General features: G+C 45.1%; 1 protein-coding gene across 2 annotated transcripts in view; it reads left to right on the top strand.

The window, feature by feature from the left end:
- Nucleotides 1–15,419, top strand: part of uba6 (ubiquitin like modifier activating enzyme 6) — a 172,896-nt gene that overhangs the window by 129,325 nt on the left and 28,152 nt on the right. For both annotated transcript variants that reach the window (XM_085990848.1, XM_085990841.1), the window contains exons 24-27: nucleotides 1,214–1,265; nucleotides 6,019–6,082; nucleotides 12,020–12,089; nucleotides 13,580–13,651. In XM_085990848.1, coding sequence (XP_085846974.1) covers nucleotides 1,214–1,265; nucleotides 6,019–6,082; nucleotides 12,020–12,089; nucleotides 13,580–13,651 — 258 coding nt within the window. The remainder of the gene's footprint in view (nucleotides 1–1,213; nucleotides 1,266–6,018; nucleotides 6,083–12,019; nucleotides 12,090–13,579; nucleotides 13,652–15,419) is intronic.

Below are 15,419 nucleotides of genomic sequence, written 5' to 3'. Positions count from 1 at the left end.
CCCTCCGCCTCTCTCTGCCCCCTCCCTCTCTCTGCCCCCTCCCTCTCTCTGCCCCCTCCCTCTCTCTGCCCCCTCCCTCTCTCTGCCCCCTCCCCTCTCTCTGCCCCCTCCCTCTCTCTGCCCCCTCCCTCTCTCTGCCCCCTCCCTCTCTCTGCCCCCTCCCTCTCTCTGCCCCTCCCTCTCTCTGCCCCCTCCCTCTCTCCTGCCCCCTCCCTCTCTCTGCCCCCTCCCTCTCTCTGCCCCTCCTCTCTCTGCCCCTCTCTCTCTCTGCCCCCTCTCTCTCTCTGCCCCCCCTCTCTCTCTCTGCCCCCTCTCTCTCTCTGCCCCCCCTCTGCTCTCCTCTTCTGCCCCTCTTCTCTCTGCCCCGTCTCTCTCTCTCTGCCCCTCTCTCTCTCTCTGCCCCGTCTCTCTCTCTCTCTGCCCCCTCTCTCCTCTCTCTCTGCCCCCTCTCTCTCTCTGCCCCCCTCTCTCTCTGCCCCCCTCTCTCTCTGCCCCCCTCTCTCTCTGCCCCCCCTCTCTCTCTGCCCCCCCTCTCTCTGCCCCCCCTCTCTCTCTGCCCCCCCTCTCTCTCTGCCCCCCCTCTCTCTCTGCCCCCCTCTCTCTCTGCCCCCCTCTCTCTCTGCCCCCTCTCTCTCTGCCCCCCCTCTCTCTCTGCCCCCCTCTCTCTCTGCCCCCCCTCTCCTCTCTGCCCCTCTCTCTGCCCCCTCTCCTGCCCCCCTCTCTCTCTGCCCCCCTCTCTCTCTGCCCCCCTCTCTCTCTGCCCCCCCCCCTCTCTCTGCCCCCCCTCTCTCTCTGCCCCCCCTCTCTCTCTGCCCCCTCTCTCTCTCTCTGCCCCCTCTCTCTCTGCCCCCCTCTCTCTCTGCCCCCCTCTCTCTCTGCCCCCTCTCTCTCTCTGCCCCCTCTCTCTCTCTCCCCCCCTCTCTCTCTCTGCCCCCTTTCCCTCTTTTACTCTCACGTTCCCTTTTTTGTGCGTTCAGACTCCTCCTGCTCTCTTTCCGCTTTCTCTGTCCTCTCTTTCCCTTAACCTACTACCTCTCTCTTTTCTCTCTTGTCTCCTTCACCCGCCCCCAAGTCTGCTCTCTCCTGTTTTCCAGAGGGAAATGGCTAACTGACAGACTAATGTTCATTCTGCCAATGCACAAAAGAAAAATATAACCGTGTAAGCAGCAATCTGCAGAGCAGCAGTAGTGACCCCTTCTTTGTCTTCCTCCAGGCTGTTCAACTTCTGCACTCATTCCCACTAGATACTAAACTGAAGGATGGAAGTAAGTATTGTTGTGGTGAAGTTTGGTCATTTGATTTTCCGCATATAATCACAATCAAATTTCTTAAGGCAAGCCTCCTTTCCAATGGTTGAATGGATAACTGCGCTGCCGTTTGTGATATTGAGTCACACAAACCATGGAGGCCTCATGTTCATTTGCTGATTTGTTCAGAGTTATCTGATCACTAGAAGTACTACAGTTATGCCACGGAAGGGAAAGCTCAGCTAGGATTCCCACTCCTGAATGCTGTCCAATGAACTCTGCAGAAAAGGAATGAACATTGAATGAGGACAGGACTGGGCCCAACGATGCAGCCTTGCCACCCCAGCCCCCCACCCAACGATTGGCTAGCTTGCCAACACTCACTAGGCTCGCACTTGGATGAGGTGCCCGATCGGCACAGGCCCGTGGATTCTCCCTCAACAAGAGTCAGGAGAGCAGGGAGGAAAACTGAAACAAGCAATTGTCATTCATCATTGTGCATTTGTTGCCCTACGTTTTAAAGGTGCTAGTGGCTGGCATCCTGATATTGGCAGTTGTGTCTGCTTTGGAATAAACGTGGAATTTGCTACTTTCATCACCAATCCTTCAAAATCAGATTAAAATTACAGGTGGATATTTTTACATCAAATCATGTGTTGTGCACAGTTCACATGCATATTAAGCACCATAAAGAGGATCAAAATCAAATCAAATCAACTTTATTGTCATTGTTAGTGCACAAGTGCAGTACAACGAAATGTAGGCTTGCGGCTCCCGAGAGTGTACATTTAGATTAAGACATTTAAACATTCAACATACATTTGGCTTGTGATACATTAACATAAACATAACCATAATAAAGTGCATTGGCAGATGTGCAGGCTTTAGAGTTTATTTGTGGAGTTCAGTAGGGTGACAGCCCTGGGAAAGAAGCTGTTCCTAAATCTGGTCGTACGGGTGCGAATGCATCTGTAGTGTCTCCCAGATGGCAGGAGGGCGAACAGACTGTGGCAGGGGTGGGTAGGGTCTTTGATGATGGTCAGTGACCTCCGTAGACAGCGTTTCTGGTATATGTGCTCTATGGTCGGTAGCCGGGCGCCGGTAATGCGTTGGGCAGTTTTGACTACCCGCTGCAGGGCTTTCCGGTCATAGTAGCTACAGCTGCCATACCATACTGTGATACAGTTTGTCAGGATGCTCTCTATTGTGCAGTGGTAAAAGTTAGAGGGGATCAGGGGTGACAGGTTACATCCCTTCAGCCTCCTTAGGAAATATAGGCGCTGCTGGGCCTTCTTCACCAGAGAGGAGGTATTGAGGGACCAGGAGAGGTCTTCCGTGATGTGGACTCCGAGGAACTTAAAGCTGTCCACCCTTTCCGCCACAGCCACATTGATGTGGATGGGGGTGTGACTTCCGCCTTTAGACTTCCTGAAGTCCACAATGATTTCTTTGGTTTTCTTGATGTTAAGGGCCAGGTTGTTATCGGCGCACCACTTCACGAGATGCTGGACCTCCTCCCTGTAGGCTGACTCATCGTTGTTGGTGATCTGGCCTACTACCGTGGTATCATCCGCAAACTTGATGATGGTGTTGGAACCATGAACAGCCACACAGTCGTGGGTGAAGAGGGAGTAGAGGAGGGGGCTCAGCACACATCCTTGTGGGGCCCCCGTGTTCAGGGCCAGGTGGGGGGGAGGTGTGGTTACCTAATTTGACAGACTGGGGTCTGTTAGGAAGTCCAGGGTCCAGTTGCAGAGGGAAGTGTTCAGGCCAAGAGTTTGGTGGCCAGCTTGTTGGGGACGATAGTGTTGAATGCTGAGCTGTAGTCTATGAACAGCATTCTGATGTAGGTCTCCTTACCATCTAAGTGATTCAGTGCCGAGTGTAGAGCAGTTGTGATTGCATCCTCCGTTGATCTGTTTGCACGATAGGCAAACTGGTGTTGGTCAAGAGAGGCGGGAACACTGGCTTTGATGTGAGCCAGGACCAGTCTCTCGAAACACTTCATTATGATGGGTGTGAGTGCGACAGGTCGATAGTCGTTCAGGCACGTCACAGCCGTTTGTTTTGGCACAGGAATAATGGTAGCGGTCTTGAAGCATTTAGGGACTACTGCCTGGGCCAATGACAGATTGAAGATGGCAGTGAAGACATCAGCCAGCTGATCAGCACATTCCTTGAGTACCCGTCCAGGGATGCTATCCGGTCCAGCAGCCTTACGTGTGTTCACTCCGCGTAGAACACCCCTTACGTCAGAGGTCGACAGAGTGAGCACCTGGTCTTCCGGGGGTGGCAAGGCTTTGGTAGCCGGCTCCCTGTTGTCCCTGTCGAAGCGAGCGTAGAAGTTGTTAAGCTCCTCCGGAGGGGAGGCATCGCTAACCGGGGGGCTGGTGTTTTTGCCCTTGTAGTCAGTGATGGACTGGATGCCTTGTCACATGCGCCGGGGGTCAAAGCTGTCCACATTCAGTAGGCTCCCATGTGGGTGAGGCCCCCTGAAATCTACCCCAGTGAGTCTGATCTATCTGTCAGTATGATGCCAATGAAAATTGGTGCAGTGTTGGCAATTTGTTACTAGATGCCACAGGCACATATAATAAATACTAGATCACATATTTATAACGCTGGTTAAGTACTTCTAATCTTCTGCCCTCCTGTAGGCGTTGTCATGCTAAAGTACAATTCCACAGATACCACCTCCAAGTGACCATTTTTCATGTGTGAGCTTTGACACTAATTGCTGCCAGGCTACTGGCACAACAGAGGCATCACAACTGAGGCAGTCCCCGTGTCCACCCGACATCCTTGCACTTTCTCCGGCATTGCTAGTTGGCAATCAGGTCCATGAACCTGGCTGATTTCCCTTCCAGCCCCAGGAACATTGGCACAGATTTTGCTGTAGCAGGGCGTCTAATGGCATCTGCTATTAGTTAGGGATGTTTAGGTTTTAAGATCGTTTGTGTGACAAGTTGCTGAAAGTGCGAGTTGATAATGTCGCAGTGAGGGAAACTGGCGTCTGAGACCTGAGTGAACAGAGCAAGCAAGAGGGGTATCTCTTTAACCAATCAGATCAAAAGATTGAGAAATAAACAGATGAAGGATTGAGAAGGAAGTGTAAATTAGAGTGGGTGAATTCAATGTCAAATCAGGTACAGGAAGAGAAATAAAGAGAGGGAAAGGAAGATTGGATTGAGAGAGAAAAAAAAAGAAAGGAAAAGTAAAAAAAATTAAAACATTTTAAATTCCACATTTTTAATATCTCCAGCATCAATTAATACTTGAATGAATGAGACTCCACGCTTGTAATAGTTTATTTTCAACCAGAGAGATTGATTGGCAGTAATTAACAATTATCATATCATTAAAAGGGTACTTTTAATGCTTGTCGTGATGAGTCTTAACTTTCTGTGGCGGGTTTTGTTCGTATTTACCGCACAAATACAGCAACTTCGAGGACAGGAACAAGGATGTCTTGCTGCAGTTGTACAGGGCCTTGGTGAGACCACACCTTGAGTATTGTGGGCAGTTTTGGTCGCCTTATCTGAGGAAGGATGTTCTTGCCATGGAGAGAGTGCAGCAAAGATTCACCAGACTGATACCTGGGATGGCAGGAATAATGTATGAGGAGAGATTGGGTCGATTAGGCTTATATTCGCTAGAGTTTAGAAGAATGAGAGGGGATCTCATTGAAACTTATAAAATTCTAACAGGACTAGACAGACTAGATGCAGGAAGGATGTTCCGAATGGCCAGGGAGTCCAGAACCAAGGGTCACAGTCTAAGGATAAGGGGTAAGCCATTTCGGACTGAGATGAGGAGGAATTTCTTCACCCAGAGAGTGGTGAACCTAAAGGGATCAAGGGATATGGGGAGAAAGCAGGGACAGGGTACTGAATTTGGATGATCAGCCATGATCTCATTAAATGGCGGAACAGGCTCGAGGGGCCGAATGGCCTACTCCTGCTCCTATCTTCTGTGTTTCTATGTAACTTCATGACTTTCAGTGCGTGTCAATGATGAAGCAGACCACGAGATGTCGTTTTCACGAAGCTACCGGCGGAGCGGTGCAACTCAGACAGCAACTTTTGGATATTGGCATTTAACTGCACGTCTGCTCTTCGCCTGAAGTTGCTGTGCCATTTATGCATAAATAATAGCGAGTGCCATTAGCCTCACTGTTACTTTGACAGCAAAATCTGGCCCATTAATGTTGCCGGGCTGAAATCAGCCAACTCATTGCAGACTGTGCCTGGTACCTTCCTGGTTTAAATAGCTCACTTTGCACATATCAGCTGAACCATTGTTGAGCTGGAATTAGTGCTGTTTAATAAATACAAAAAATAAAAACCTTCAATCCTAGAATGGACAAACATATTGATGGTTCTTGTAAGGAAATCTCTGTTCGCACTTTTAAAAAATTCATTCTTCGGATATGGACATAGCTGACGAGGCTGGAATTTATTGCCCACCCTGAGTTTCCCTTGAGAAGGTGGTGGTGAGCCGCCTTCTTGAACTGCTGCAGTCCATGTGGTGAAGGTGCTCCCACAGTGCTGTTAAGTAGGGAGTTCCAGAATTTTTACCTAGCGCTGACGAAGGATCGGCGATATATTTCCAAGTCAAGATAGTGTGAGACTTGGAAGGGAACATGCAGGTGGTGGTCTTCCCATGCACCTGCTTCCCTTGTCCTTCTAGGCTAAACTGATCAAATTGTTGCCTGGCATTTTTATAAGCTTTGTTTTAAAGTGCAGTAATTATTGAAACTGTTTGTTTACAGGCTTATTTTGGCAGTCACCAAAGAGGCCACCCTGTCCAATGCAGTTTGACATAAATGATGAATTGTAAGTAACCGTCAGAATTTATATTTCACTTTCCCTTACCTGCTTCTGTCACGGTTTGCAAGTTTGGCCATAGATATAATATTGAGTTTCGCATAAGCAGACCTTGCAACCCCTATGATCTGGAATACACATTTTACTGTCCTATATCTTGTTAAACAATAGTGTGACCTTGGAGTTGTAACAGAGAACCCTTGCATACCAACTGCTGTAATATAGCAAGTGCTGCCACATGCATTCTTCCATCTTTGCAGACGGTGGATGAAGTTGATGTGTCCTATTAACTCAACAGTTTTCAGACCAGTTTAACACCCACAGATTCTGAAGGCGATTGACAGGGTAGATGCTGAGAGGTTGTTTCCTCTGGCTGGAGTGTCTAGAACTAGGGGGCATAGTCTTAGGATAAGGGGTAGGCCATTTAAGACTGAGATGAGGAGGAACTTTTTCATTCAGAGGGCTGAGAGTCTTTGGAATTCTCTGCCCCAGAGGGCTGTGAATGCTGAGTCTTTGAGTATATTCAAGGCTGAGATAGATAGATTTTTGGACTCTAGGGGAATCAAGGGATATGGAGATTGGGCGGGAAAGTGGAGTTGAGGTCGATGATCAGCCATGATCTTATTGAATGGTGGAGCAGGCTCAAGGGGCCGTATGCCTACTCCTACTCTTATTTCTTATGTTCTTAAATAATACTTCCAAGCACAAATAGTCACCAAGATCATATTTGAATTTTTTTTTTGCATGTTCGAAGAATTGTAATCACTTACATAAACATCTTTTGCATTAACTTGTTACATCATTTGCATCCAAATAAACATAACAACATAAGAAATAGGAGCAGGAGTAAGCTATTCAGCCTTTCGAGCCTGCTCCGCCATTCAAAGAGATCATGGCTGATCTTCTGCCTCAACTCCATTCACCAGCCCTATCGCCATATCCCTTGGTGCCTTTACTAGTCAGAAATCTATCGACTTCTGTTTTGAATATACCCAATGACTGAGCCCTCTGGGGTAGAGAATTCCAAAGATTCACCACCCTCTCTGTGAAGAAATTTCTTCTCATCTCAGTCCTGAATGGCCTACCCTTTATCCTGAGGCTGTGGCCCCTGGTTCTAGACTCCCCAGCCAAGGGAAACATTCTCCCAGCATCCACCCTATCAAGCCCTGTAATAATTTTGTATGCTTCAATGAGATCCCCTCTCATTCTTCTGAATTCAAGAGAGTACAGGTCTAGTTTACTCAATCTTTTCTCATACGACAGTCCCGCCATCCCAGGAATCAATCTCGTGAACCTTCGTTGCACTCCCTCTATGGCAAGTATATCCTTTCTTAGGTAAGGAGACCAAAATTGTACACAGTACTCCAGGTGTGGTCTCACCAAGGCCCTATATAATTGGAGTAAGACTTCTTTACTCCTGTACTCAAATCCTCTTGTAATGAAGGCCTGCATACCATTTGCCTTCCTAATGGCGTGCTGCACCTGCACATTCACTTTCAGTGACTCATGTACAAGGATACCCAGGTCCCTTTGAGCATCTGCATTCCCCAATCTTTCACCATTTAGGAAATACTCTGCCTTTCTGTTTTTTCTACCAAAGTGGATAACTTCACATTTACCCTCATATTCCATCTGCCATGTTCTCGCCCACTCACCTGTCGAGACCCCCTTGAAGCCTCTTCACAACTGACACTGCCACCTAGCTTTGTATCATCAGCAAATTGGGAAATGTTACATTTGGTCCCCTCATCCAAATCATTGATATAGTTTGTGAATAGCTGGGGCCCAAGCACCGATCCTTGCGGTACCCCACTAGTCACAGCCTGCCATCCTGAAAAAGACCCGTTTATCCCTACTGTTGTGTATGCACCTTTAAGAGAATAACTGGTCTCAGACTGCAGTACCGGCAGTGACCACCCCTGTATAAAAGGCGCTAGAGAGCCTCTGTTTGTTAGTTTTCACTATTGACTTCCACCAGTAAAGACTTGTTTGTTTTCACTCCTGCTAGTCTGTGTCTCAATCATTCACGGACTTAACACCTACTCTTTGTTTTCTGTCTGTTAACCAATTCTCAATCCATGCTAGTATATTATCCCCAATTCCAGGTGCCCTAATTTTGTTCACCAACCTCTTATCGAAGGCCTTCAGAAAATCCAGATACACCACATCTACCGGTTCCCCTTTGTCTACTCCACTAGTTACATCCTCAAAGAACTCCAAACAGGATTTCCCTTTCATAAATTCATGTTAACTCTGCCCAATCTTACTATTAGTTTCTAAGTGCCCAGTTATTGCATCCTTTATAATCGATTCCAACATTTTCCCAACTACTGATGTGAGGCTAACATGTCTGTAGTTCCCCATTTTCTCTCTCCCTCCTTTCTTAAATAGCGGGGTTACATTTGCTATCCTCCAATCTGCAGGAACCGTTCCAGAATCTATAGAATTTTGGAAGATGACAACCAATGCATCCACTATCCCGATGGCCACCTCTTTCAAAACCCTAGAATGTAGGTCATCCGGTCCTTGGGATTTATTGACTTTTAGTCCCATTAATTTTGCTAGTACTGTTTTTTTTACTAACAATAATTTCTTTAATTTCCTCGTTCTCGCCACACCCTTGGTTTTCTCATATTTCTGGGAGGTTTTTTGTGTCTTCCTCTGTGAAGACGGAAACAAAGTATTTATTTAATTTCTCTGCCATTTCCTCATTCCCCATTATAAATTCTCCTGTCTCTGACTGTAAAGAACCTACATTTACCTTCGCCAGTCTTTTCCTTTTCACATACCTATAGAAGCTTTTACAATCTGTTTTTATATTTTTCGCTAGTTTGTGCTCATATTCCATTTTCCCTTTCTTTATCAATTTCTTGGTCCCCCTTTGCTGATTTCTAAAAAGATCCCGGACTGCTTTTTCTGGCAACTTTATAAGCTTCCTCCTTTGACTTAATACTAGCTTTAATTTCTTTTGTTAGCCATGGTTGGCTCACTTTTCCTTTTGGGTTTTTATGCCCTGGAGGAATATATGTTTGTTGCAAATTATGCATTATTTCCTTGAATGTTAGTCATGGTATGTCCACCTTCATACCTTTTTAGTGTAGTCTCCCAATCTACCATGGCCAACTTGTCCCTCATACCGTTGTAGTTTCCTCTGTTTAGATTGAAGACCATAGTTTCAGATTGGACTACATCACTCTCAAACTTAATGTAAAATTCAATCATACAGGAAACTTTGGTTTATCCGGAGGTTGTATGTCCAGAAACCTCGATCTAACGGCAGAAATCAGCAGCCGTTTTGGTTAGGTTTTTTTTCTTCTAGCTTTTTTTTTAACAGTCAGGCTCTGGAAAGCGTCTCTGTAGCTTAGCAACAGCTTCAGAGACGCTTCGAAGGTACGGGCCGAATGTTTACAAGCTGTTGCTAAGCAACAGTGTTGTCAGATACGGAGATGAAAACCTCCGTATCCTTCAACATTAGCGCTGGTCTATCCGGAAGTTTTGATAGATCGGCAGCAGCTCGGTCCCGTCAGTGCCGGATATCGCAAAGTTTCCCGTATTATGGTCACTTATCCCTAAAGGCCCCTTTACCACAAGATTATTGATTAGCCCTTTCTCATTACACAGTACCAGATCCAAAATAGCCTGTTCCCTGGTTGGTTCCTCCACATACTGATCCAAGAATTCGTCCTCTACACCGTTAGTGGTAATTTGATTTGTCCAGTCAATGGCCCAGAAATTCGGGTCGGGGGCTTCCTGTGGGTGTAAGCCCCCAACCTGCACTTAACTTGCGCGCTGGCCGTTGAGCTGTGGGCCTCCCGTGGAATTCCGATCCGGGGCCTGGTCCAGCTGCCGGCGCGCAGTGCTTGCGTATCCCAGGGGCGCAGTTAGTTCGATGCGTCCCCTGGGATCACGTGGGCCGTGCGGAGCCAATCGGAGCAGGGAATGTCCATTCATAAGATTGACAGGAAGAGCTGTCAAAACTTATAAATACTACGGCCCCAAAACAGCACTAAATCTTCAAATAAATTTTTTTTTAAATCACATTTTTTAAATAAACTATAAATTACATGAAATAACTATTTTAAACAATAATTTAAATTTTTGAAAAAAATAATTTTATTTTCTAATGGGGCTAAAAATAAACTTACCTTGCTTTAAAGTATTTAAAAATAATAAACCTGTGGAAAAAATGTTTTATTTTAATTAATTCACCACTTACCTTGTAAAAAGCAGGCCTTACGCCTGCTTTTTAAATGTGTAACTTCTGGAGACTTACCCTCCCGGGAAAACCTGCAGAAAAAAAAAAGAAGTTCGATGTGCACGCGCTGCCTCTCCCGCGCACGCGTTCGACCTCTCAACCCCTTCGTTCAGGGGAACAGAAGTGCCGGTTTCCCGCGCATGCGCAGTGCATGCAGGAAACCGGCACTTCCATTGGGCTTACGGGTGAGTACCCCGTGCCTACTCACCCGTGGAGACCTGAATTTCTGGGCCAATATGTAGATTAAAGTCCCCCATGATTACTGTAGTGCCCTTGTTACATGCACTTCTAATTTCTTGATTGATACTGTGCCCTACATTACCACTACTGTTTGGTGGCCTATACACAACTCCCACAAATGTTTTCCGCCCTTTGCTGTTTCTTAGCTCCACCCCAACTGATTCCAGTTCTACATCACGATCTGCCGAACCAAGATCTTTTATCGCTACCGTACCGATCTCATCCCTTATTAACAGCACTACGCCACCTCCTTTTCCTTTTTGTATGTCCTTCCTAAATGTTGGGTACCCTGGAACATTCAGTTCCCAGCTTTGGTTAACCTGCAACCATGTCTCTGTAATGGCAATTACATCATACCCATTTACTTCTATTTGCGCCATTAATTCATCCACCTTGTTGTGAATGCTACGTGCATTTAGATAAAGTGCCTTCAACTTTGCCTGTTTAATGTTTTTCTGCAGTTTGACCCTCTTTACTGTTGGTCTTTGTTTCTGCTCCCTACTAGTTTTGCTGACTACTTTTCTAACTTGCACTTCCACCTTTACTTCCTCTAAATTAAAGAATATTAAATACACTAGGGACCTTACTTCACTTTAAACACTACTTACTCTAAACTAGAGATCTTACTTTTACTTTCACGACTGGACTGTAGAAATACTCACCAGGTCCTACTTACCAATCAGCTCCTTCCCTAGTTTTGACGTCACTTTAGCGGTTTTGCAGTAGTTGCTGTTTGACTGCTCCCACTCTCGGACTCTTTCCTGGGTGTAAAGTAAGAACCAATTCCTACAGAGTGAAAAGTTAGGGGAAGCAAGGGAGCTCCTCCTTCCACTCCTCACCCACCTAACTCCCTCACTCACTCACCCAACTCTCAGCACTCTGTTCAAACTGCACTCAGTGCAGATCGCACCGCGAAGCCTGTTTTTATAGGCCTAGTTTCCCTAATTAACTGCCTTCAGCTGCTCTGAATTATCCTCTGCCTTCTCCGGGGCTGCCGACTCCTTACAGGTCCGCTGTTCTCAGCCTCCCACGCTCCTTATCGTCTGCCTTCTCCGGGGCTGCCGACTCCTTACAGGTCCGCTGTTCTCAGCCTCCCACGCTCCTTATCGTCTGCCTTCTCCGGGGCTGCCGACTCCTTTCAGTTAGGAGAGTATTCAAATCAAAAACTTTACCATTTTAATTGGCATTCACTTTTCAATTCAATAAATACATGAATTATTATAAGTCTAGTAAACACACTCAGTGGGTAAATATAATTTTCTTCTAATTAAGGAGTAAAGAGCAGTATTTACCAGAATATATTATTCAAATTGCATGGTTTTTAATGTTTCTCAGATTAAGCTCTATTCCTTACTGGTGATATCACATGGTGTATTGTATCCTGTTTTGTTTTAAAGTACAACATAATCCTTGTCAGAATTTTAAACTTTTAATATTTCTTACTATTTTAGGCACTACAGCTTTGTATTAAGTGCCGCAAGACTTTTTGCAACAATTTACAAGATTCCTTATATGGAACAGGTAGGTCTTGGTTATTAGATAAAAAGGTCTTCAACAACACCTTTAACATAGTAAAACATCCCAAGGCACTTCACAGGAGCGTAATCAGACAAAAACATTGACGCTGAGCCTTTAGACTTTAGAACAGGTGACCAAAAGCTTGGTCAAAGTGGTAGGTTTTAAGGAGCATCTTAAAGGAGGAGAAAATGGCGGAGTGGTTTAGGGAGGGAATTCCAGAGTTTAGGGCTAGAGAGCTTAAGGCATGGGCACCAATGCGGGGTGAAGGAAGTCAGGGATGGACAAGAGGCCAGATTTGGAGTAATGCAGAATTCTTGGCGGGTTGTAGGGCTGGAGCAGGTTACAGAGATGGGGAGAGGCGAGGCCAGGGAGGGATTTGAACATAAGGATGAGCATTTTAAACTTGAGGAGTTGATGGACTGGGAACTAATGTAGATCGGCAAGCACAGGGGTGATGAGTGAACAGGACTTAGTGCGAGTTAGGACACAGGCAGCAGAGTTTTGGATGAGATCAAGTTAACGGAGGGTGGAAGATGGGAGACCGGCCAGGAAGGCGTTGGAATAGTCAAGTCTGAAGGTAACAAAAGCATTGATGAGGTTTCAGCAGCAGATGGGCTGAGGCTCAGTGAACTTATCCAGTGTGTAGCTGAGCCATACAATCTATGAAAATCTCAGTTTTAGTCTCCAGCCTGTGCTGAGTTAGCTGATCTCAGGGAGGACGGCAGCAGAGGCACTACTATTGGTCTTGGCAACCCGAGGTCATGGAGCAGATAATCAGCCAGGGTTTCCACAGCTAATCATTACCCAGCAATCTCTGCTGGAAGTGCTCAGGCGTGGACATTGGGTGAGGACCAGGATTGGGAGGTTCGATGATGGTGCCCCCCTTTCTCTCCCCTCAGTTGCGCAGTGTGCCGGCACTCTGTCAAGGCTCACATGTGAATAATGTCTGCGTGGGTGAGGTGCCAGAGGGTGACTGGTGTAGAAAAGGACGGGGGAGGGAAGGGAAACTGGGATAACTATCACTCTATTAGCCACAGCACTTCTTGTGCGATAACTCCTATCTCTCCTCAAACTATACATCCCAGTGATTGACGCTTAACCATCAGAACTTCTTAATGTAAAATAATTCAGGACACTCTCCAAATAAAGCTGACATTTCGAGAACAGAATCTATAATCGTGCTGCTGCATGATGTGCCCTTGAATAATTTGGATAGATATTTACTATTCCTGGTACAGCCTTATATGCAGAATTATCATCCAGAGCTCGAGAGAAATGCTGGCAACAGAAAATTAGCCAGTGTACTGTCCGTTCTTGGTGTTTGTCACCTGCTCCTAAACTATAATCTGTCCTACCATTTACTGTAGTAGTAAAATAAGGAATTTAATGTTGTGAAAAAGAACATGTCCCCTGTAAATTAATTTTGGAACACCAGAGACATTGAGCTGTAATTTGTGGGATACTGTTATGCCTCTCTGTTTAACGTATTGCAGGACCTATCCAAGGAAGTTATTTCCCGACTACTGTCCGAGGTTAAGATTCCAAAATTCACACCGTCTGCAAAAGTAAGTAATTGATTAACAGGTTAGAGCTGAGTTTGGCGATGGGTCTTTTTTCAGCAGTATTCATGTTTGCAGTTTCACATTGTACTTTAGTGTTTTCCAACACTCTTAACCATGGAGCACGACCTATGAGCTTTACTGTTTATATTGTGACAGTTTAAAAAAAAATCCTCTACTATCACATCCTTGGTCAGTATTTTGTACTATTTTTAAATTGTCCAAAGGTTTATTGAAACTAAAACTAAACCTATAACATTCATATGTCCATAATGAATCCAAGTTACATTTATATTGTTAGTTTGAGAATCCAGCATGCAAGATTGCATACCATACTGTAGTAAATTATATCTATGTATAATGAAAAGTCTTGCATATGACGCATTAGAATGTAAGGTGCCATGTTAAATCTCACTAGCAAAATGTATCGCACTTTTCTGATCGTCTCCAAGAGAACTTGGCCGTATTGATTCATTAAAATAAAGTTCAGAAAAAGTCCTACCTGATGGTAACGAATTCACCGCTCCAATTTGAACAAATCACATTACTGAATCTCTTTTTTTCAAAAGTGGTTGCAGATGGCATCGTGATCTGTGGCCCAGCTGAGTATCTACTGGGCGAGATACAACAAAAAAAACTGATATAATGTTAATAACTGAGAATCATAGGTTTCAGAGAGGGAATAACAAACAAAGTTACTTGTATCATTAGCAAGTTTTCTAAAATAGATAAATAATACAAATATCGGGGTAAGAATTCTGCTGGTCGCTATGTATATCCACAGCATGAATGCTTTCATGGTGGTTTCCTTTGCTTGGTACTTCTAATAAAATCATAACGACTCCCATTTATATAGCATCATTAACATAAAGAGAATCTCAAGACAAATGTGCCAACATTCAAGAAATTCACGACCTCAGGATGTCCCTTTGCGTTTTGCAGCCAATGAAGTACTTTTTGAAGTGTGAAATCACTGTTGTAGGAAACGTGGCAGCCAATTTGCGCACAGCAAGCTCCCACAAACAGCAATGTGGTTTTGATCTTCCAGAATTCCTTAGATTCTAGAACGGTCCCGACGAATTGGAAGGTAGCAAATATACCCCTGCTATTCAAGAAAAGAGGGAGAGAGAAAACAGGGTACTATAGAACAGTTAGCTTGACCATCAGTAGTAGGGAAAATGCTAGAGTCTATTATTGGGGACGTGGTAATAGGGCACTTAGAAAATGGTAATATGATTGGGCAGAGTCAACACGGATTTAGGAAAAGGAAATAGTGTTTGACAAACCTAATTAGAGTTTTTTGAGGTTGCAACTAGTAGGTTAGATGAGGGAATGGATGATGTGTATTTGGATTTTCAGAAAGCATTCGATAAGGTGCCACACAAGAGGTTATTACACAAAATTAGGGCTCATTCGATTGGGGTAATACATTAGCATGGATTGAGGATTAGTTAATGGGCAGGAAACAGAGTAGGAATAAACGGGTCATTTTTGGGTTGGCAGGCTGTAACTAGTGGGGCACTGCAAGGATCAGTGCTTGGGCCTCAGCTATTTACAGTCTATATCAATGACTTAGATGAGGGGACCAAGTGTAATATATCCAAGTTTGCTGACGATACAAAGCTAGGTGGGAAAGTAAGTTGTGAGGAGGATGAAAGAAGCTGCAAGGGATATAGACAGGTTAAGTGAGTGGGCAAGAAAATGGCATTTGGAATATAATGTGGAGAAATGTGAAGTTATCCACTTCGGTAGGACAAATAGAAAAGAAAAATAT

This window comes from Somniosus microcephalus, chromosome 1, assembly GCF_052327205.1.
Source record: "Somniosus microcephalus isolate GS21.2 chromosome 1, FLI_Smic_1.0, whole genome shotgun sequence".
Lineage (NCBI taxonomy): Eukaryota > Metazoa > Chordata > Chondrichthyes > Squaliformes > Somniosidae > Somniosus > Somniosus microcephalus.
The sequence above is the reverse complement of the archived record's forward strand: the minus strand, read 5'-3'. Positions and strand labels throughout refer to the sequence as shown.